General features: G+C 49.1%; 7 protein-coding genes across 7 annotated transcripts; 2 read left to right on the top strand and 5 right to left on the bottom strand.

Annotated features, from left to right (window-relative positions):
• Window positions 1-271: 271 nt before the first annotated feature.
• Window positions 272-2,018, bottom strand: N7443_003033 (short chain dehydrogenase/reductase family protein; the record flags this gene model as incomplete). Its single annotated transcript, XM_056883089.1, has 3 exons — window positions 272-446; window positions 991-1,930; window positions 1,982-2,018. The coding sequence occupies 3 exons, from the start codon at window positions 2,016-2,018 to the stop codon at window positions 272-274; spliced, it is 1,152 nt and encodes a 383-aa protein (XP_056744930.1).
• Window positions 2,019-3,023: 1,005 nt separating this feature from the next.
• Window positions 3,024-3,821, bottom strand: N7443_003032 (sulfotransferase family protein; the record flags this gene model as incomplete). Its single annotated transcript, XM_056883088.1, has 1 exon — window positions 3,024-3,821. One exon carries the CDS (start codon window positions 3,819-3,821, stop codon window positions 3,024-3,026), a length of 798 nt encoding a protein of 265 aa, XP_056744929.1.
• A 931-nt stretch (window positions 3,822-4,752) lies between these two features.
• Window positions 4,753-6,954, top strand: N7443_003031 (putative FAD monooxygenase; the record flags this gene model as incomplete). The annotated part of the gene is made up of 4 exons (XM_056883087.1): window positions 4,753-4,890; window positions 4,944-5,955; window positions 6,003-6,239; window positions 6,299-6,954. 4 exons carry the CDS (start codon window positions 4,753-4,755, stop codon window positions 6,952-6,954), a joined length of 2,043 nt encoding a protein of 680 aa, XP_056744928.1.
• Window positions 6,955-10,228: 3,274 nt separating this feature from the next.
• On the bottom strand, window positions 10,229-11,035 carry N7443_003030 (DUF3632 domain-containing protein; the record flags this gene model as incomplete). Its single annotated transcript, XM_056883086.1, has 1 exon — window positions 10,229-11,035. One exon carries the CDS (start codon window positions 11,033-11,035, stop codon window positions 10,229-10,231), a length of 807 nt encoding a protein of 268 aa, XP_056744927.1.
• A 262-nt stretch (window positions 11,036-11,297) lies between these two features.
• N7443_003029 (uncharacterized protein) lies at window positions 11,298-11,917 on the bottom strand (the record flags this gene model as incomplete). Its single annotated transcript, XM_056883085.1, has 2 exons — window positions 11,298-11,826; window positions 11,892-11,917. 2 exons carry the CDS (start codon window positions 11,915-11,917, stop codon window positions 11,298-11,300), a joined length of 555 nt encoding a protein of 184 aa, XP_056744926.1.
• A 958-nt stretch (window positions 11,918-12,875) lies between these two features.
• N7443_003028 (uncharacterized protein) lies at window positions 12,876-14,273 on the top strand (the record flags this gene model as incomplete). The annotated part of the gene is made up of 1 exon (XM_056883084.1): window positions 12,876-14,273. The coding sequence occupies one exon, from the start codon at window positions 12,876-12,878 to the stop codon at window positions 14,271-14,273; it is 1,398 nt and encodes a 465-aa protein (XP_056744925.1).
• A 241-nt stretch (window positions 14,274-14,514) lies between these two features.
• N7443_003027 (uncharacterized protein) lies at window positions 14,515-19,250 on the bottom strand (the record flags this gene model as incomplete). The annotated part of the gene is made up of 2 exons (XM_056883083.1): window positions 14,515-18,442; window positions 18,493-19,250. 2 exons carry the CDS (start codon window positions 19,248-19,250, stop codon window positions 14,515-14,517), a joined length of 4,686 nt encoding a protein of 1,561 aa, XP_056744924.1.
• Between the last annotated feature and the right edge of the window lie 3,227 nt (window positions 19,251-22,477).

Raw genomic sequence — 22,477 nt, 5'->3', positions numbered from 1 at the left:
GAACAGGCCACCATGTGGAAGGAGAGGAATGTGCGAGAGGAGGGTAGGGCGTAGAGATCGGAATGTAGATGAGATGAAAGTGTTGTTATGGTTTGTTTGGGGGGAGTAAACAACGGACCCGAACCGTGGATCTTCGTCCGAAGCGGAGCCTTGGGCTGAACTGGTTGCTCCAGACGATCGGGTCCCCCAACTTTCAGATTGGAGTCGATCTCGAATCTCGTCTTTCAGCTTGAATTGATGACTGAAATGACAGATTGCAACGTGCAGAAGGTTAACTCAGCACTGCAGACAAAACCTGCGTGAAAAAAAGAGTGGCACAGGATGAGCTGTTCAGCAAGTGGAGCCAATCGAAGTCGCGGTGAAGGCCGTGCACGTGCCACGAAATGGACGGGGCTGGCGATTCCGTCACTTTCTCAAGCCAGAGCTGTGTTTCTACTGTGTTTTCACTGAGATTGATCACTATGGAGTCGGATATCTATCGTATGTGCAGTCTGTGACGATACAGGGCTCCAAGTATATATATGTTGAGATTTCATTCAACTGTTCAATGTAAGGAACCTTGAAAGACGGAAATGTATGTACTCGGCTTCGGTTGCCTTTCAGCTGAGCCACGCAAATATATACCGCCACGAGTCAACCCAATCACAACAAACAATTAGGCGGTAGCCTAGGAACGCCTTACTACGGCCCGACCGAGAGGATACATAATATAAACGGCCATCTATAGGTGGCCTTAACCTATCCTCTCGGACGTATTCGAAGTCATCTTAGAGCGTACCGTGGAAAAGGAATAGAAAAGGAATTGAAAGAGCCTTCCTAGGAAGCCCAGAAAAATGTCGAGGATGAGAAGATTCAAGTATTGAGGTCCCTCTGCATTATCTTCGCGGGAGGGCTGTATTCAGCCAAGGAAAACTATAAGCTCAAGACTAATCCGCACGCATCAGCCTCTCAAGCCGACACCGCAGCGAATGCTGGAACCAAAGAGGATACCCGCGGAGCCGCTGCGCGATCCACCCAGCCGTAGTGGGCACAAGAACATGGCCACTCTCCCCAGTAAGCACCTGACTAACAATAGCCTCCGCAACAGTCTCCGGCCACAATAGAGGATTAGCAAAAGTATCCTCCGGGGTGAGATTCTTAATGAGCGCCGTGCGCGTGAAGCCTTGCGTCACCAAGACGGCGCGGACCTTTGGCGCCTGGTACCGCGTAACCAGCTCGGCGGCAAGTCCCTCATGGAAAGCAATGGCCGCCGCTTTGCTAGCCGAGTAATCCACCATGTTCGGCGTCACGGTGTATCCTGCCTGTGAGGCGATGGTCACTACCATCCCGTGGTTGCTGGCGACTATATCAGGGAGGAATTCCTGCGCGAGCCAGTAATGAGCGAAGGTATTGACTTCGAACATGCGTCGTGTTTGTTCGGGTGTGGTGCCGAGGATGGTTTTGCCGGTGCAAATGCCTGCGTTGTTGATCAGGATGGTGGGGCGTCCGAAGGAAGCGCGGATGGATTGAGCGGCCGAGGCGATATCTTCAGCGGAGGTGATATCGCATTGGTAGAAACGGACGCTGTTGGGTAGGGTGTCTGCCGGTGGCGATATATCCAGGATGGCTACTTTGATACCGCGATCGCCCAGCAATTGGGCCACTTGTCGGCCAATGCCGTTACTGCCACCGGTCAGGACAACGATCTCTCGGTTCCAGTTGTACTGATCTCTGTAGCCGTTGTTGATCGTACGGCGATCTAGCCATGCGCCGAGTCGGCCGAGGACTGCCAGTGAGGTGAATGTCTTGAGTGCCTTCAACGCATGGGGTCGCGCCTCGAAGAGTTCGCGTCCCTTGACAGTATATTGAGCCAGAGCAAACAGAGGCACCATCTTCCAGGGATCTAGCAAGGTGCGCGAGATGACTCTTCCCACCACATCCGCAGTAAATCCTATCTCAACGTGTCAGCAGCTACATGCTCGATGCACGTGGATCCGCCTACCTTCTCTGGAGGGCCACTTGTTCGCTGGAGATGCCATGTTTAAGGGAATGTGATTGTTCAATGTGACCCGCAGAGTATAGATAAGATTGGAATATGAACTCAGCCAGACAAGAGCTGAAAGCCACGATGAGTATGCCGGTTCAAGCAAAGTCCTGATCTACAGTGTAACCTGATCTACGTTATGCGGGGAAGCCGAGGTCCGCGCACAAAAGTGCATTTGATTCTGCATTGACCCAGCATAACCAGCTTCCTGCTATCCTTATAGGCTTGTACTACTCAACAACCGAAAGTAATCTATCTTATGTACAGCGCCCACTTCCCCAGGTGCGGATAAAATAGCCGTTGCTGCATACGAGCTATCCCGACACATATGTGATATCGGCACATTTACTGTTTCTAAGCCAACGGCCGACTTGATTTGCTGTTGCTTGGAAAGTCTGGCGAGTTTTAGCTTTTGATCACTGTATGTCCTCGTCAAAGACTGCCATGAGTCTAGAGCATTCTTACTTGTTGATTGATCTAAGCCAGGTTGACCCACCCGGCTGACTCGTTAGTCCTTAGGCTTATTCATCCAACGCTTCTGTATCTGTCTATGGTTTCTATGACGTTTTTACAACCTGACCCAGAATATATTATGAGTAAGGCTACATACACAATTGATTTTCAAGTCCTTTTTTGTATCTTTCTCGGCCCCACTCTAAAGCTCCTTTTAGACCTCTTTCTGTTCCTTTTCGAAGGTATCCTTTGAAATGACAACGGAAACATCTGAAGTTATAAGTCACAGTGGCTTATTTACCGCCTTTTGTGTTACATCCATTCGCTGTCCGGCTGTAAACGAGTTTTAAACATCCAATGTCTTTTAGGCCTTTTGCACCTCTGGTGTGGCCGCTAAAGTGTCAAGTAATGGAACATAATATTGAACAATTCCCCGTCAACTCTCAACTATCTAGCTTGTAGTTACAGAGATTGCAAAAAAAAAAAGCTGGGTATTAACATGAGAGTAATCACGGAGTCATTCAGTTTCAGGAATAAGACCATCAACCTAGGATCGTTTAAACGCAATCCTAACGGCCAAGCCAAGCACCAAAATAGGCACCACCACCTTAAGCCCATTAGCCCAAATCAACCTTGTCCTTGCCTTCGCCTCCCCATCATGCTCCCCAGCATCATTTTCTCTAGGAAACGGCATATCAGGAATATCTACCTTCAAAAACTCACACAGCGGCTCCCACCCATCGCCAACTCTATATTCAAGCCTCTGCTCCGCCGGCACCGCAGCCCTCACATCAGCATAATACTCTTCGTACACATCCTTCGCATTATTCAGGATCTCAGCCCGACTTTGCGCTCCGAAAAATCCAAAATGAATCTTCCGCATTGCCTGCACGGCCGGAATACCCATTAAGTGTAACCCCAGGAACCCATTAATAGTTGCCATAGGCTGAAGCATCACGCGGTCGAGGATCTCGGCCTTGAAGCTCGGCCACCAGCTATCGAAGTCGCGTTGGACGATGACGACTTTGGCTTCTGGGTATGCTTTGATGAGTTCCAACGCGAAAGGAGATGCCAGGTCCGTCACGGCATCATATCCGCCCCACAGTGCGCTCCAGTCGCCACGGGTGTAGGGTTTTCTAGGTCGGGTACCTGGCGCGTTCGGCCAGGTTGCCTCCGCGGCTTGTTCTAGTTGGATCCAGGGCGTTTCGGTCACTTTTTCGAGGAGGCCGTGGTGGGTTTTGAAGCCTAGTATTTGGTATGCAAGGGCCATTGATTTTGTGGCGGTGCGGAAGAGGCCTGCGTTTATTATTTGTAGGCTATCGCTCTTTGAGGGCATGGGGGCCATTGTTGATGCCATTCTTTGATTTTGCTGCAGGGAATCAGAGATGGCAGAGGTGCTGCTTGCCAGAGTGGTTGCCAAGCTTGCGTGAGGCTTGCATCCCGAATTAGCTTAGTGCTTACTCTTTACTGATGATCTGAGCTTCTCTGGAAGTATCCCAAACACTATCCATCACGATCTTCATTTGATAGTGAGCGGCGCCCTGACTTCACCCTTGGACTGAACCTGCCAAATAGCGATGTCATCCCTGCGCCCACTTTATTTTGGGACCATCCGGTTTCGATAAGAACACGGCCACCTCGAGTCTCCCTTCTACACTACAATGGTGTCTTCCAGGAAGCACTCGGGCTTTTCTCCTTTTTTTCCCCCCTCCTTTCAGCGGAAAAGTGATCACTAATTAATGAATAATTGGAGAAGAGGTGACAGTAATTAAGACTCAGGGGTAAGAGAATAATTATGAGGTGGTCCTCTCAAATTGGCAGAAAGCGGGAAGCATTCACCTTATGAGCGATTGGCCTATTACCATAACAATTCCCACATGTCACTTTCAGGAAGCGCCAAAGTTCTTGGAAATGCCCAAAGCCCTAGGTTATCCTACGTTATTGCTTGGTGTAGTTCATATCGGAAGAGTGCTGCAGTATCGGCATCGTCGGGGATCTTACCGATCCGACCGGAAGCTTCTCTAGGTCATACTTTCCGAAGACCCGACAGAAGGCGGACGAACCAGATGCTCAGTTGGCCCATAATATGAATGCATGTGTGGGGATATGCCTTTGCGGGGTACGGGGTGGACGACACCCCCACATAACCGCCGACGATTTCAACCCACATAGACCGACAATTCCATAGTAAACATGGTTCGAGTGTCTATATAAGATGTAATAGTAGATCCATAGAGATCACTATCCTGTTCTTTATTCTTTCTTCGTTATATATCATGTCTGGAGTTTCCCCAACCAAAGAGGACCACGTCGATGTCCTCATCGTAGGTGCTGGACCTGCCGGTCTCATGTTATCGACCTGGCTGAGTCGCTGCGGCATCAAGACTCGCATTGTTGACAAGCGTGGTACCAAGGTATGTAAAACAAGGGCAAATTAGAGATTGAACAAGTACTGACAACCATGCAGATCTTCAACGGACAAGCCGACGGTCTGCAGTGCCGAACTCTGGAGATCTTCGACTCCTTCGATTTCGCTAATCGGGTCTGGCGCGAATCAAACCACATGATCGAGATCTGTCTTTGGAATCCAGATGAGAATGGCATTATTCGACGATCCAGTCGCATTCCCGACACTATTCCCGGAATTAGTCGGTTCCAGCAGGTTGTCTTGCACCAAGGCCGTATCGAGCGATTCTTCTTAGATGCAATGAAGGAACACGGCGGCTTGACTGTCGAGCGCGGTGTTCTTCCCGTATCCTTTAGTTTCGACGAGACCAAAGCAGGAGATTTCGACGACTACCCCATAAGTGTCGAGCTTCGTACGCTATCCGACCAGGAATCCACACCATCGCAACGCCAACAACATCACAAATCTGCCAATGGTCAAGAGTCAACTGTTGAAGACGGGCTTTTTCGAAGCAATCTAGTCGCCGATGATACCGACGATTTGATCCGATCAACTCAAAACACCACCAACCAAAAAGAGCTAGTCAAAGCCAAATTCATGGTCGGATGTGACGGTGCCCATTCCTGGGTCCGAAACCAAGTCGGCTACAAGCTGGAAGGTGACTCGACTGATTACATCTGGGGTGTGCTCGACATAATCCCCATCACCGACTTCCCCGACATCAGGCATCGTTGCGCGATTCACTCGGCTAGCGAGGGGAGCGTTATGGTGATCCCGCGAGAGAACAAGCTCGTTCGACTGTATATCCAGCTGCAAACGACGGACTATAACAAGACTGGAATCAAGGCGGATAGGTCGTGGATAACTCCCAGTATTATTCTACAGTCCGCCCAGCGTATCCTGCACCCTTATAAGCTGGATTATACATACTGCGACTGGTGGACGGCATACCAGATTGGGCAACGTGTCGGTAACAATTTCTCGTTGCAGGAACGTGTCTTTTTGGCTGGAGATGCTGTTCATACGCACTCGCCGAAGGCTGGACAGGGGATGAATGTTAGCATGCAAGATAGTAAGCTCTCTCTCTCACTCTCCTGGAGTATGGACTTACGAAAGTAGCATATAACCTTGGATGGAAGCTCGCGCATGTGATCAAAGGGTATAGCCAAGGATCGATTCTGAAGACTTATGAATCCGAGAGAAGACAGATCGCGCAGGATCTGATTGCTTTTGATCATCGGTTTTCGAGACTTTTCTCGGGCCGTCCGGCTAAGAATATCATGGATGAGGAGGGAGTTAGCATGGAAGTGTTCCAGAAGGCGTTTGAGAAAGGCAATGAGTTTGCAAGTGGCATAGGTGAGCTGCTCACCATTCGGGACCTGTTTCCCCCTTCAGTGCTGATCTCGAATTTTCAGCGGTGAATTATAGTGCTAGTCAAATTGTTGCGAAGGAGGGCAAGATATCTAGCAAACCACAGCTAGCGACGGGGATCGACATTGGGAAACGCATGCCAAGCTTCAAGGTGTTGAATCACGCCGACGCGCGACCGTGGCATCTCCAAGAACTTTTGAAAAGCAATGGACGCTGGAGAATCATTGTGTTCCCAGGGCGACTAACCGAGCCATGCAACATGCAGCGCTTGCAAACGTTAGGCAAACAGCTCGAGGCACCAGATTCGTTTGTCCATCGCTATACACCGCCAGAGCAATCCATCGACAGCGTGATCGAAGTTTTGACTGTCCATCAAGGGCCGCGAGCAGATATCGAGCTTCTGGAAATTCCTAACGCGTTCCATCCCTATCATAGCGATATTGGATGGGATTATTGGAAAGTTTACGTGGATGAGGAGTCTTATCATGAAGGGCATGGGCAAGCGTATGCCAATTATGGTATTGACCCAAGCCGTGGCGCTAGTGTTATTATTCGTCCAGATCAGTATGTTAGTTGGGTTGGTGAGGTGGATGAATATGAGGAGATGTCGCGGTTCTTTTCTGGGTTTATGATACGGCAGGCTGTTGGGAAGGGCACGGTTGATGGTGCGGATGCATCCCTTGCAACCCCACGACTGTGATCTCGAATCAATCAAGTTTGAGTCTATTTGTGTGACTTCCAAGTTGATATAAGAGCTTTTCTGCAGCTGTCGTGGTTGATTTTGTGTCGTCATATCTGGGAGCTGTTTGTTTGATCTGATCGATCAGTGGAGAGGGAAATTATGAGGCATTGGAATTAATATTATCTTCGATATAATAGTGCCCCCAAAGAAGCTCGACAAAACGGACTGTAGCAGCGGCAGCCTAAAACGGCGTATCCCTTCGAATATCTTCAACAAAACCTCATGGCCAATGTGTAATCAACTACCATCTCGTACTGTTATTTTTGGTTCATGAATTCTGCCCTGACAGCTCAGGGGAGGTTTACCCATCCTCTGGCATTGATCAGCCCACCCCCATTTCAACGTAACACAGTCCTTTCGAGATCTTCGATACTATAGACAGGCAAAACTCACCGCGCTGCTTAGTTTCAGTAACCTACTTACGCCCTGATACACTTTCCTCTAGTTAAATAAAGGATTGGCTACTCAACAAGCCCTTCTCCACCCAATGCGCGAGTCCGTGCATTTCCTAATACCTCTGCACCCGGGTCTTCGACTGAAAATTATTTCAACCTGCTTGTGAGGACCACCTCCTGCCCATTCCGAGTCCGGGCGAGGCCGGGAATCGACCCGTCTCATGTGGAGCTTGGTACAAAATTGTGCCTTCAGATTTCCTATACTGGATGGTAGGTCTTGTACCATACGTGCAAGGTTTCATTGAGTGATTGCAATATCCGGCTTCAGCCACATTATGACTATGTGTAAATGGCACTTAAGACAGCAAAGGATAGGCATTGATCTTCTAAGCCGGAGAACTGAGAATGGCAAGATGCGATTAGCGTATCTATTACTTCACCGAGTATCAGGGCTCCAGGTTGATGATATGGTATTACAGGCATTTTAATTTTCTGCGGGCCTCGAATACGGCTTTCTCCGCTGCCCAGTTGCCCATGTCCACGGAGTCTCCTATAAATGGGGGCTGCCGCTCCAGCGCTGCACAATAATACTCTTCTCTCTGTCTCTCAGTGCAGAAAACTTGTCTTGATTTCGCTTTCTCGTCAAAGGGAACCGGGAGCCCTGGAGATTGAGCCTGATTACTATGTCTTTCTGCAAATGACAAACTGAGCTTCCAGGTTCCCATTGTTCTTGTTCTCAACCTTAAAACGCCACACACGCAGCCAAAATGTCCATTGCATCTCTTCCCGTGGATTTGACCTCAAAGACATGTAACCATCTAGACCCCCAGCAATGGGCCGCTCTGAGGTTATTATGCCGCGCATTGTACGGAGACTCACTTGAGAATTTTGCGGAAACCTATTTACAAAAACATTCGTTTCATTGTGACAAGCGAAAGTTTCCACGAATTGGAAGAGCTATCCAAGTCAAATGGTCTCCACGAGCACGTCCAAGAGCTTTGGATGATACCAACTGTGTTCAGTGGCACGGAAAAGCCCATCGGCATGGTATCTATATCATCAAAAAGCTGCCGGTAAGTGAAAGGCGACGAGCTGAATACCCGACATGCCGTTCACAAAGCGATGATCGCGGATAATTCCAACCTGTTGGAATCAGAAACATTCAGTGTTCGACTTCGGGAATGCATGGATCGATTTCAAAACCTCCAAACAATAGGACTCGCACATTACAGCACGGAATTTTTGCTTGATCCACGGCAGCAGACGGTTTCATTCCTGGCAAGCCGACAAATGATGAGCCAACTTGATTTTCGATTCGATATTTACAGCCTGCAATCCTTAACCCACACCAATAAGAACTGTCAGATAAGGAAACTGAACTCCTTAGCACTATCGAAGCTTTTTCTTGCGTTATGTGGCTCAAGCTGCAAACCCCGAAAGCTGTATACCTGCGATTCTAATTTCTGTGGTGATGTCGGCCCCAAGATTGCCCTCTCTGAAGAACAAGTTGACTCTCTACTGTCTACTTTAAACAGCCTAGAGGATCTTCATTTATGTATTGATCTCAATGAGGCCGCCTGGCTGAAGCTTATCACGAATCTTGCACCTCAGCTGGAAAGATTGACTCTGTCGCAAGATCATATGCCTGCCTATCCTGCAAAAAGCTACGTTGGGAACATGTTCCATGAAATTAACTTCACTCGACTCCGGGAGCTTCATATTCATGAGCTAGATATCTATTTCAACTCTTTAATATCACTATTGCTTAGTGTAAAGAAAAACCTGGTCGTTCTTACACTTGAGCGAGTGACATTACGCACTAAGGAGTTGAGAGCTGCAGATGATTCTGCTTCGCAACACAGGGAATCTCCCAACCACCAAGAAAATCAAAGCTTTACCCCGTTAATGCCTACCTACACACCTGACGGCCCTGGATTTGTTCCCACTTCACCAGGCTTTCATCCAACATCGCCATCGTATGGAACAACATCGCTGTCGTTTGCACTAACATTGCCATCCATTCAACCAACACTGCCATTAATTTCACCAACGTCGCCATCCTTTCAACCAACATCGCCGTCGTACACACTAGCTCCGCCAGCAGCCGAACCTGAACTACCAGAAAGCGCTCCCCCATCCCCACAACATTCCTCGATTTCCGAATCATCTGAGCCAATGACAAATGAATATCTAATAGCAAACTGGTCATCCATTTGTCACCCATATTCTCCACCTGAATTTGCTGGTTCAGTCTGCCCGACCTTGGAAACCCAAATGGCATGGAAACGCAACGAACAAAAGGTGACTTGTGTGTCTAGTCTTTTGGATACTTTACAGAACGCGCTATCTCTAGAAATACTCTCATTGGAAGATATTATCTGTGACGGCAATTATTATTATTTCAAAAGGTCAACGATGGAATCGAACCAAGTGGCCGAGTGGATTTTGACATTCGCAGCACTGGTATCCTGTTGAGAGAATGGATTTCCGATTTGAGGCCAGCGGCTTCCTGTCCGGGATATCGCATTCTAGACCTAAAGGAATACGAAGGTTAGTAGTGCTTCCCTATTTAGTCCCTGCGTTTACTGATAGAATCTAGAAATGGAGGATTGGTTCGACAAAATGATAGGAAAGGACAGCGGGTCATTCAATAAGTTGGACTGTGACCGCAAAAAAAGGAGAAGCCGTTGTGGGGATGCCCATTTGGATGTCATCGATATTAGGAACATTTGAATAAGACATCTTACATGTACCACACCGACTGTACATTGTGACACACTTCCAGATTCTGTATTCATTGCACCAGCAACGGTTAGCTGTATATGAAAGTAAATTTTTCATTTCACGTCTCCGTCCTCAATCTCCCGCATCATTTGCTCCGCATCCCTTGCTGCCCTTCTCTCCTCGTCTCCAATCTCACCTCCCATTCTAGCCAACTCTCCAAATCTCTCCCTCCAAAGCTGCCATCTGCCCTTACAAAAGCCATGTTTTCCTTTCCAGAGCGGGCCTCCTCTTCCAGGGGCACTGCCTGCATGGCCATTGAAATCTTCATCCCATTCATAGATCTCCACGCCGAGGGTACTAATCCATGCAGCAGCAGCAGGAATCAATGCTTCTAAAGGATTAACTGGTGACAACTGGTCTGCGGGTGTTTCCAGCGCATTGCGGAGGGTGACCAGTGCAAACCACGAGTATCTGAACACAGCTTCCTCGGTTGCCATCAAAAGTGCTGTGAATTTGTCTCGATTGATAATTTTCAGGATTTGGCTTTGTCGGTGATCAGAAGGCCCAGTGGGTACAGATATATTCCACTCATCACGCAATTGCCAGCCTAGCATTGGTAAGTCTTTCCAGATTCGCATGTCGTAGAGAAGAACTAGGCCTCCGCTGGCTGTTTTCGCGTCTGGAAGTCTTGAGAGTTGGACCAGGGTATCGACAAGCTTGTCGTGGTGCCCAGGAAATGTGTAGGCGCAGTTGACTATCAGGCTCCAAAGACGAGTAACGCCTCCTTCAGGTTCCGGGTCAGTCGATAACGAGATCGAAGCCAAATTTTCGGCAGCTTCCTGTGCAGATATACTGCCATTGAACAGGTCTTGCAGGACAGCGAATCGAGAAGCAAAAACATCATCTGTGACAGCGATCATTGTGAAGGAATTTTGGTTTAAATTCATAAACTAGGCAAACAGGCTCGTATATCAATAAGTTTTGCAGCTGCAGTGACGTAGTAATTCTGGCCCCAAAGTTACAGGAATCTAATATTTCTTTATTTCCTCACGTGATGTTGATCAATGGCCCAGCGAGGTGAAATTGCGTCATCTCATTTTGATAGTCGTGGCATTATCAGATAGGGTGAATTTAGATTCTTTAAATTGACAAATTTGCATATGGCTGGGAGAAACGTCGGATTTACCCGGAGCATAAGGATGTTTGCTCCTGCTCCTGTTCTTCATCTTGCGGTGGCGATAACCGATATATCCGAATGCGCCAGATAGCGACAGTGGCGACCACATAAAACAAAGCCGCCTGCAAGAATGGGGGGCCCATCCAAGCATCACCCAGGTGCATTCCAAGCTTGAAGAGGTAGGCAAACAATGGGCTGGCAATAAATGTACCAACACCTTGGGAGATTGCAATAGCTGAATACAACTTGCCGACATGACTGGGCACTACTAAAGAAGTAACTAAACTGCGGGTGGTGATCAGAAAGGCCGAACCAAGCGACAGAACGAGAAGCCCGCATATCAATAGGACGGGGCCCGGTGCCAGGCCCATAGAAGCAAAGCCGACAATGGAAAGTAATCCAGTTCCCTGGCTCAGGCGATGGTCTCTATATTTGCCGTGCAAATCAAAGTACTTGACGGCTAGGAAGGAGAAGACCGGCATCAATACCAAACAAATTGTAATACCAAAGATCCCGCGCAGCGAGACCAAGAGGCTTGCCTATAGCCATGTTAGCTGGAAGCGCAAATAATTGAATAGAGGTCTTGAGGGACTTCCTACTCGGGCACGGAGAAGGAAACTGTCATGTTGCACAACAAGGGCAGAGGACGATCCGCCATATCCTCGATCAAGTACTCTCTACCGAGGCGCTCTCTTATAACATGAGAGCAGACAGTCAAGCAGATGATTTATCAAATCCGGATGAAATTGTGTTGAACAGTGTCAATCTTGACAATCATGACATGTTTCTTGGGTGGCTTGATGATAGCATGCAGATGTCCGAATCTTGGCCGACGTGGGTCAACCTTAACTGAAATTTCGAATGTAGAACGTGGGGAGAGATGTTGGTTGGGGTGGTGGATAGATCATCTAACTCCAATGATAGCACTGTGCGGCTCTCGAACACGGCAACAGGTGCTACACCGCGGAAGTCTGAGGGTCACTGCGGCTGTACGTACATGGGGCTGTTTTCCAAGTTGACGTGAGCTTAGTCAGGGCATTCCGTCAGGTCTCGGGCAGTCAGGTGATACCCATTTCTAACGGCGTGCAAAGGCGGGACAGGAGGTAAGATGTGATGGATCGGGCGTAACGTCTCACACTCGTCTCATTTCGGCCCCTTTAGTCTAGCCCCACGCGGGGATGATCGGCCCCGGGTGATTTAATGGGCTAGGATTGGGTCAGAGAATTGTGTGAGACTAAGCGCTGGCCACCAAGTTGCCCATCTCTCACACGTTGGAAGCGCCGCCTCCAACATGAAACGGCGGGAATACGGCCCCTGAGGGTCGAAGAGTAGATGGGAAATACTATAAGACATCGTGCCTGCAGTCTGACGTGATGGTTCTATTTTCTCCTTTTGGTCCCATTAGGGAATTTATTGAACAACTTCGGAAAATATCACAATGAGAGTGAGCGAAGAACGCGTGACGGCCTTCAACGGTTGTTGACCTTTCACTTCTCTCCTCCCAACCCCACTAACGTGGATCGCACCATATTGCCTCAAAATTCAATTCTTTTCTCGAAACCTCGCCGGTGGGCGCGGTCGTCATGCTGAATCCAACTGACACCGCGGCGCAGTCGCGGGTTGTTGCCCTTGCTCAGGTAGCGCGCGCCCTAGTCACCTCGGTTGTGACAGAGATCGTAAGACCGACTTGGATATTCACAGAATCGGTCGTTGTCTATACGACTTCGGTAACCGAGGATACCTCTTCCCCCAAGACCGCGACATACGGTGCTGAATCCGCAGAGACATCTGCGTTGCAGACCAGCATGCAGTCTCTACAAATGGATACTGCACTTCCACCTCCTGCTTCAACCATTGTCCCAGTTCATGAACCAGCCACTACTACTGCTCCAATGGAAAACTCCGCTTCTCACACAACAGCCTGGTCAGGTTTCTTAGGGACCTTGACTATTCCGACCACCTGGGAGTCTGTGTCGAGTTCATCCACCTCGTCGGAGGCTTCGAGTCCATCGAGCCCAGAGTCATCCTTGTCGCCAACTTCATTGATCCCCTCGCTCAGTGGACAATCAAATGTACTGTCGAGCATGTCTCCAAGTAGATCGACAAGCACAACAGTCAGCAAGATGTGGGCAAGTTGTTCTTCGGCTACAAAGCCATCCTCTCCATTTCATTCACCAACACACACGCCATCGACCAGTGTGAGACCTGAGACCTCGTCGTCTTACTCATCGTCTGGCAAGACCAATCATCATTCTCCGAGTACGGGCGTGATTGTTGGCAGTGTCATTGGCGGAACGGCCGCCGTAGCCCTAGGGCTCCTGGCATGTATCCTCTTCTTCTGTCGCAAACGGGCACGATCGCAAAGAAGACAAGCCAGCAGACAGGGACTGCTACGAACAAGCGAGTCCATGAGTTCAATCGAAGGATGTCACCGTCGACGGTCCTCCCAACCCTCGCCAGCCCCTCCGTCTTCTGGCATGACCTCCGCGCCAATCTTCCATCAGCGCAGATTCTCAAATCCACTGGACAATCGCCCCAGTCCACCTTTCGGACTTTCCTATCCGAACCTGTCACACGGCAGAGCATATTCTTACGGCGAAACACCAAATAGTCCGCACGTCGACCCATTCGCAGACCCAGAAGATAAACCCATCAGCCGGGCCCTCGGTCGCCCCCTCTCACCCATCATCGAAATCTCACCACCAACCCGCACAGCCTCCATCTACTCCCGATCCTCGTTAGAAGCAGGTCTCAAAGTAGCCGAAAGCCACGACTCTTCCGGATTTTCACCATACAATTGCACTGGGCCCACGCCCAGTACCCTCACCCTCGAGACTCTCGGCAGTGGTTCCCGATGCCTGAATACTCCCAAGAGCGCATACCGACGAAGCGACCCATTCGACCTGGAGCCGCCTCCAAACACTCTCCAATGGCATCTTCCAAGTGCCCATTATCCCAATCGCTGGGGCGATCGATTTTAATCTCCGACTTGTTTTCTTGTTGATACGCGCTGCATACCCCACGGGTTCCCGGCGTTTCTTGTTTCTCTCTTCTGCGATACCCGGCTCATCATTTATTCACGACTGTTTACGACTGAACGACATACATGGAAACGAATCTATTTATTTTTTAATGGGGACTTCATGTATGAGTAAACTGCGGCAAGGATTCGGAGTCACCAGGAGTTCCCTAAAAATGAATTTTTATTATTACCAGCCACCTTTACACATTACCTCTTTTCATGTCTAGTGCCCGGTCAAGCTGCTCAGTAGCTGTATTGACTGCTTCCGATAAATTTGTCAGCTTTTCTGACCCGGCTTGTTCACGTTGATATAGAGCCTTCCACTCTGGCTTTGATTGCTTTGCCGAACAACTAGTCATCAAAGAAGAGTGCGTCTGCGTCGGAGCATCCAAATTAAGCTGAATCTTCTCAATTTGCCCCCGAGCCCATTCCAGGTCGTCCATCTTATCCCCATGATCTCTGATCTGATTCCTTTTATTGTGCCAGTCTTGTAAGATTTTAGACAAGGCATCCACTTCTTGAATATTCATCCTTATCATGTCTATCATGTGATCAAGTTCATATTCGGAGACGTCTTCCAGATCAAGTGGTGCCTGGAATTTCATCGACCTCAGACCCATTGACACTCTTCGCCCAACTGGCACGGTGTCCAGCGCATGAATATATTGGATTGGCCCCATTAGAATCGACCTATCGAGATTCGATAATATTTTGGCTTGCCCCGGCCAGAGAAGCTCATCAGCACTGCCCTTCGTCTCACGGAACTCCATGTTCAGGTTTCGTCCTCCTACATCCCACTTTCCTTCAAATCTCGGGTCCCCTATCTCAAGGAAAATCCAGCGCACCATGTCCCGGTCTTTGAGAGCGGAATAGTAGCGGACCATGTCCAGATCAGTCATACCCCACCCAGCGTTCCCGTTGAAATCTCTCGAACCAAACTGGTCATTGAAGATAAAGCAGCCGCCAATGCAGGTCATGATGAAGTCCCATTCCTCCTTTAGGACTGCGTCTTGGATGAGCTTTGCCTCAAATATTTCATTCCCGATCATTGCTCTGGCTTCTTTGCAGAATTCCTTTTCTTTGCTTGGGTCCGTGATTGAATCAAGTATCCGAGACCGCCTTGCCTGTGTATCAAGGTCGTTCATTTCCAGGACACGCTCAAGAAAAAGTGTCATGAGCGGGTAATCGCGATGAGCGCGAGCAATCTTGAAAGCAGTCAAACCTCCATTATGTTTTGCGAGAATATCAGCTCCATTTTCTATAAGTCTCTGACACGTGTACGTGCGCAGGTATGCGTGGGTGTCATTCTTGCCTCGACCGGCCCGGCTGGCTAGAATAAGGGGGGTATTCCCAGCAGCGTCGCGGGAGTCCACTTTAAAGCCGGCGGATAGTAACACCTCGAGGAGATCTGCCCTGCAGGAAGCAGCGCACTTGTGGATGGCCGATACCATGCCGGGATATTCACAGTCGTAGACCTGGGTGGGCGGCTTCGGAAGTTTTCGTAGGTATTCCTTCAAGGGTTTTGGCTCGCCGCTCTCCGCTGCGAAGTACAAGGCCTTGAGTTTGGCCTCCCAAGAAATTTGTTCGAAATAGCTGTGGTTTTGGAATCTGGATAGAATGTTCGAGCTTTCCCACGCTAGGGACATGAGGAACGGTGAGGAGCCAGCGTTGTCTTCGATGAAGGGGTGTGCACCATTTTCAAATAGGAAAAGAACAAGATCTGAGCGTCCGATATTCATAGCCATGAGAAGTGGTGTTCTTCCGTGCTTGTCTTGGGCATTGATATCAGCTCCGGCCTTGAGGAGCATCTCTGCCATTGTGCGTGACTTCCGCTCAATGGCACAATGGAGCGGAGTCCCAATTTTATTGTCTTGGGAGGATAGGTTGCCCCCCGCATTGATGAGAGCTTGGAGAACGTCCTCGTTGCCCTTGCTTGCCGCTGAATGAGCCGCAGTGAAGCCCAGCTTATCTTTTTGGTCGATGTTTGCACCTTTCGAAAGTAGCAGCTTTGCGTTGGACGCAGTGATACAGAAGTGTAAGGGACTTTGCCCATGGCAGTCTAGGTCATCACAGGACGTGCCGAGGCTGAGTAGGTATTCCATGATCCGAGTCGATGTCCCCATTGCTGCGACGTGTATTGGTTTAACCGATGAACTGTCCAACCGATCGATTGCGACAGGATCGAGTTGAAGAATAAGCTTCAAAATACTAACGGACTCTTCGGTATCGCGACAGGAACCAATTTGCACGGCAAAGTGTAACGGATATGTGAACATTTCTTGACAATTTGGCTGTTCGAGCTTTCTACTCGCAAGTACGGGGCAATGCTGAAGTAGAAGCTCCACGGTATCGACGTCTTCAAGATCGATTGCCTGTGTGAGTGCACTTTTGCCTTCGGGAGATGACTGGAAGAGGATGTCCGTGGAGAGGAGCAGGATTGTTATTCGAAGGGCTTCCTTGTAGGTACTGCTGTGGATTGCAAACCGTTCGGCGTTGGTCAGTAAGCTCAGGGCACAAGCAATTGGGAATGAACCCAGAGCCGAACAACGAGACAGATGATGCCTCGTAACGGTAATTTGTTTCTCGCTAAAGGCTGTTTGCCATAGCAATTCAAGAATCATAGGGAAATGGTAGCGTACTGCCAGATGGATGGGCGTCACTGAAGGAGACGAGTCGCCCTCGACAACTGCGAATGCTGGGGCTAGAGGATTTGCGTTTAATGACAGAAGTACCTTGACAGCTGCAACATTCCCAGCTGCAGTAGCAATAGCAAGGGGTGTTCCATGGACCTGAAATGGCCATTGCGAGTGGACGGTAAATTTCTCCGTACTTGCTTCGTTCAACAAGGCCTCGAGGGGCAAGTCATAAGAGTTTTCCAATAGATGTGACTGAACGTCTGTCAAGCTCTGTTCGTCCAAGCAGAAAAGCCAATGAAGAAGGGAGCTCGATTTCTGCGGGGTGATGGGGGCTCCCGCTTTTAAGAGGCGAGTGACGATACTACCGTGGCCCCGAGAAGCGGCCTGTATAACAAGTAGCTTTCCTTCGCTGTTTAAATCGTCATTACTCTCAATTTTGTGTAGAAGAGCATCTACTAGCTCACAGTCGCCGTGCTGAATGGATAAGTCCAGTGCGCGGAGGCGTACAGAAGATCCGGTGTTGGGAATTAGGCCCTTCACCTCGATAACATCTTTTTCAAGCTCCCCACTGAGCACTACTTCTCGAAATACCTCGTAACTCAAATGCTCCGAAATTGAAGAGCTTTTGAAGTCAAAAACGTTGGAGGGCATTTGGGGTTGCTGGGTAATGCTGAAACACAGTGCCAGACTCTCACTATAGGTCTTTCGAAGACATGAGGTATTGGTAAATCCATCAAGAATCCGAGGGCCCAAAAGCCGAGCAATCAAATTTCCTTCCTCCTCAGCCTTTTGAAGAAATTTGGTGGCCTTCGCCAGATTTCCGGAGGTGCCAAAGGCGTTGACATAGCACAACATTGTCTGGAAGGCGTCAGACCCATCTTTCTTTCCAGGCTGAGCTCTCTCGGCCCCTGCTTCAAAGTCCTGTAAGAGCTGTTGCTGCTGTTCCCAAATTATATAGGGGCCGTTATCTCTACTGAAAATAGAGTAACGGATATCTCCCGACATAGTGTATGTCGCGAGTTTCGATTGAAGGTAGTGTCCACCTGGTGCTTTGTTCCAGAAGCTGATGATTGGAAGCCGACTCAGATCGGAGATTCTTTTGTTAGGATCAGTCTGTAGAGTGCGTGATAGCAACGGTCGTAGCATTCCTTTTTCGAAGCCCACGCCGGGTATTTTTAGCCCGTTCACAAATTCAACGGCGAGGATCTTGAGGTTCGAGGGGTCGAAGCGGCCAGAGACTCGCTGACCGCCCTTTTCAAGGGTCTCATCATGGGTATCCGAGGTTGAAGATGATTTCACCATGGTCCAAGAGTTTTCGTTAGAAGAAGACCGCTTATAAAGTGGGTTGCTTTGCCAAGTATGTTGGAAATACACTTGCCCATCTGCCAGGATCTCCCACACACACAGGCCAAATGCCCAGATGTCGCATTTATGAAGCTGATCTTCCGGAATTGGCTGACTTCTCTGTGTACTCACCTCCGGAGCATTGTAGCTGCATGCGAAGTCAGCGATTTTATAAATAAAACCAGCGACCGGACTTACAGGGCTGTGCCAAAGTACTGCGTTCTCTTCTTCGGGGTAGAGCTTGCCAGAATTGAATGACCAAAATCCGAGACCTTGGCGACTGACCCCGATGGGCGCTCTAGTGACGCGAAAACAACGACATTGTCCATCTTCAAGTCCCCGTGGATAATGCCACATTTATGCAACGCCATCAACCCAGCGCCAACATCGCCCATGAGAATAAGTTTTGTCTTCATCGACTGCCCCTCTTTTATGTACTCCCTGAGTGACCCCTTCGAAGCAAATTCAACCGAAACAAAGGGCGAGGTTCGCTGTTCTTCCACAGTCCAGCCATATCCCAGTAAACTGATGACATTGGGATGATGCGCCAGCGGCGGATGGCACATGATCAGAATTTCGCGCAAGACTGATTGCAGCCGTCGCTGGAAGTGTCGCCTATCAGACTCTTTGCCATGTTCGTCGATTCGAATGCGTTTGATAGCGACCACAGAGCCTTGGTATCTGCACTGAGAAACAGAAAAGGTTTCTCCGGCAGCAACGAACTGGGGCTCTTCTAGATCGGAGGTGTAGAGTCTCTTGAGTTTTAACTCCTGAACGGCTCGTAACAGGCTTTCGAGGCTGTTCATTGCCTCTGAAGTGACATTCTCACTGAACCCGAGACCGTCCACGGTTGATACGCGAGATCGAGAAATCGATGTCGTCCATCTTAAAGTGTCGGCCGGAGTGTTCTTTGACTCGGGGACCAAAAGCCAGTCTTCGCTGAAGGATGTTGGCATTATGACTATCCACCTCAATCTAGCAGGGACCAAAAATCGGGTCTGGGAATGGCGTTCGCGTTAGAGGTAGAGTGGTAAGCTTAGAACAAGAGAAGCTGAGCCTCTGCGGGGCCAAAAGGTTAAGCGCTAAGTAAGCATGCGCGTTTCACGACGCACTTCCGTGCCCATGTAGAAGCACACCTGGTTACTTCCATTGAACACTCTTTGCTACCCTTCAGCTTACTGACTCTTTCAAGTTCGCGGCTTTGATGTGTCAGCGTTTAACAAAATCCGGCCCAACTCGACACAACCTCGAAGCATGCTTGATCCGTTGTCCGTTGCAGGGCTGGCGATCGCTATCATCGACGCACTTATCAAAGTGGGTAAAAGAAATTGATAGCTTATTCATGATGCAAATTCATTTGAAAGCGTAAGTTTGGATATCGTATAAGTGTGGGACTATTCTAAACAGCAGTTTAGGACTCGAGTGAGATGCTGAACTTGGTCAATGATGAGAACATCAGAACATCCAAGTGAAACCTCTTCGCAACCTACTCTTCTCCGAGTGCATGGGTGGTGAAGAAAGGTTTGTGAAATTCTGAGTTCCCTATTGCTCTGACTTAGAATAGGTGTGCGGCGGGAAGACTCTCTTCGAGCAGTTCGATTCTGACATCCAACGGCAGATTGAACTCCTTTGCGTGGCAATCAACCGGAATATGTTGACTTTTAGAGCGCCGATATTGTGCCTCGCGAGAGTATCCGACCTCTTCTATTCAGGGCTTTCTATCTGGCTCACTGCGTTCTCCGACCGATTCAATCAGCGGCCATCAGGCCATGCAAGCCCATCTCTCCAGGTCTCCTCAGATGGCCATTTCGTGACAAGAGGAGAGTAGAGGTCATTTCACTACCTTTCCAAAATCGTAATTTACGTCTCAAGAGAAAGAAAGTGCTACGGTGTTTTGTATCGCAGCTTGTCGTCTCCCCTGACCATTTAAATCATCTTCAGATGGATCGTTCCTCCAGAGAGCTCGGTTTCTAAAGACGCATGTTTGCGTCTAGTCCAGTCAGATGCAGGAAGAACAAGTAACTCTCTTGGGCTACTTGATCAGTCAGGGGACTCATGTCCCAAGAACATAGAGCCCATCGAGCATCAGGGCATGTTCGCTATATTCTCTAAGGATGGCATGGCATACAATCAAGAGGATCGCCACTACGATACCACCTCGACGCCTTCACCTACACTCATCCCAGGTGGTAGCGTCAACTCACATACCCAAAGTCGAGTTAAATCGCCAGCTAAGCTCATGCATCAGCCAAAGGAACAAGTCTTCCGCGCTCTACCCTGCGTAGGCTGGAAGTACCTCCAACGCAAAGCTTTCTTCAAAGTGCAGCCCAAGCCCTTCTGTGCCTTAGTCAATCTAAAGAGACTCCTATACTACAATGATCTCTAGCCGAAAGTAGGTGACAAGTTCCGCCTAGCTCCCGGTCTCTCAAAGTGTATCGCCTAGATGCACATAGTCCAGTAGGTAACCACTTCCTTCACAGTCACCTAAATCCCGTAGCTAATAATCAGAGGTCTACGAAAGTCTCCGAAGCGGCAACGCCCTCCTCTTCCTCTACCAGACCCCAGATCTAGAATTAGGAATTCGAATCGCAGTAAACTACCCTTCCCCATGGGTCCTAGGCTTCGAATTTAGCCGGTCTAAACCATTCTTCTCGATGGGTCAAGCCGATTTTGAGCCTGCACACGATATATACAGACATCCAGACCAACAGGGCCAACAATGGAGATTTTCAAGAAGATCCACGATATTTCTGCATTGGGTGTTGTTCTTGAGATTGGGGTTTGGGAGCCTGTTTTCAAGTTGGAGAAGAATAGTCTCTCACGGGCTCACAACACGCATGCAGTATAGGCACAGTTGGACAAGCATTCACAGAAAAAGCTAGAGTCAAGAGTTGAGAGGAGGCTGTGCTTAAGAGTTTGACCGGTTGGTTTGGGGTGAAGGATGATACGAAGGAGGGTTTGAAGCTTCGGCAGGCTTTTAGACATCAAGTTGTTGACGTTGAAATGGTTGCTAGCTGTGTATAGATTTTGGTGTTGTTCTTGTTAGTTTTGTCTAATTATATGGCAATTTACTCCTTCACGTCTGCTTTTGCTTATTGCGGCGAGCTCGGCGGCTGACTCCTAGGGCCGACGGGATCTCCAGGATCCAGTCTGCTGGGAGACGCTACCGGGGAAGCAGGCTTGGATTGCAAAATTCATATCAATGTACAAGATTTTCTTTTTCGTGCAATCGTTTTCGTCTCACTACATCATCACTAACCCCGGATACTGTCGTTGGATATAACAGCATGTCTCATGTCTACCTGGTATCCAACCAACTCAACCACACAAAAGTACCTCTTCCCGTAACATTTACATCTCCCATAACACCGTACAAGTAAATACACTCTTGCTATACAGAAAACAGCAAATGTAAGAGTCATGCAACCTCATTACCGGTACTCTCCACTCCAAAGACCGAAGAGCAAAAGTACTAACGACACGTTCCATCCCCAGCCCCCAACTGCCCTGAAAGACATCATAGCGCGCACCAAGCACCGCGATCTCCCAATAATCAGGAACCTCGCATACCCACACAGGCCAAATCTAACCTACTTCGCCGTGAAGAAAGCACCGTGAAACCTTGACCCAGGAACACAAGTACCGCCGAGCCGGACATGTTCGGGACCACGATTAACGATCTCACGACCAGGATATACCTGACCCAGCCCAGTGGGAGAAATGTGATCGATCAACCGCGATCTCCGGGTCCAGTGCCAGAAATCGGTCTAGGTGTGGAGGCGCGGTTCCAAGAGTGTACTAGAGCCGCGCATGGCCCCCGTTGGAGAAGTAATCCTCCGAGGACGTACATGGGCAATGCTGCGAATGGACATGGATTTACTCGAATCTACTCGAACCTACCGAGCTGTGGTTCATCTATCATGCGACAGAACGTCGCTGCTGAGTTTAACTTCCTACACCATACTTCGAGGGGTTCGCAAATTATGCTCGGGCGCGAATGTGGGGCGGGTTGCAAGGACGGAAGCGACTTCTCCCCCCATAACTCTCCAGCGTACGGGGTTCGCTTATCGCACGGCTTGGGCCTCCGTAACTCCCGCTCAGATTCTTGGGTCCCGAGGTCATGGGTGAGGGGGGATTGATGTGAACCCTGTTTTTGAGGTTGCAGTACGTAAAGTAGATCTGA

Source organism: Penicillium atrosanguineum (genome assembly GCF_028827265.1).
Source record: "Penicillium atrosanguineum strain IBT 20685 chromosome Unknown utg000002l_segment0_segment0, whole genome shotgun sequence".
NCBI classification, from domain to species: Eukaryota; Fungi; Ascomycota; class Eurotiomycetes; order Eurotiales; family Aspergillaceae; genus Penicillium; species Penicillium atrosanguineum.
Note: the sequence above shows the minus strand (reverse complement) of the source record. Positions and strands in the feature narration are given on the sequence as shown.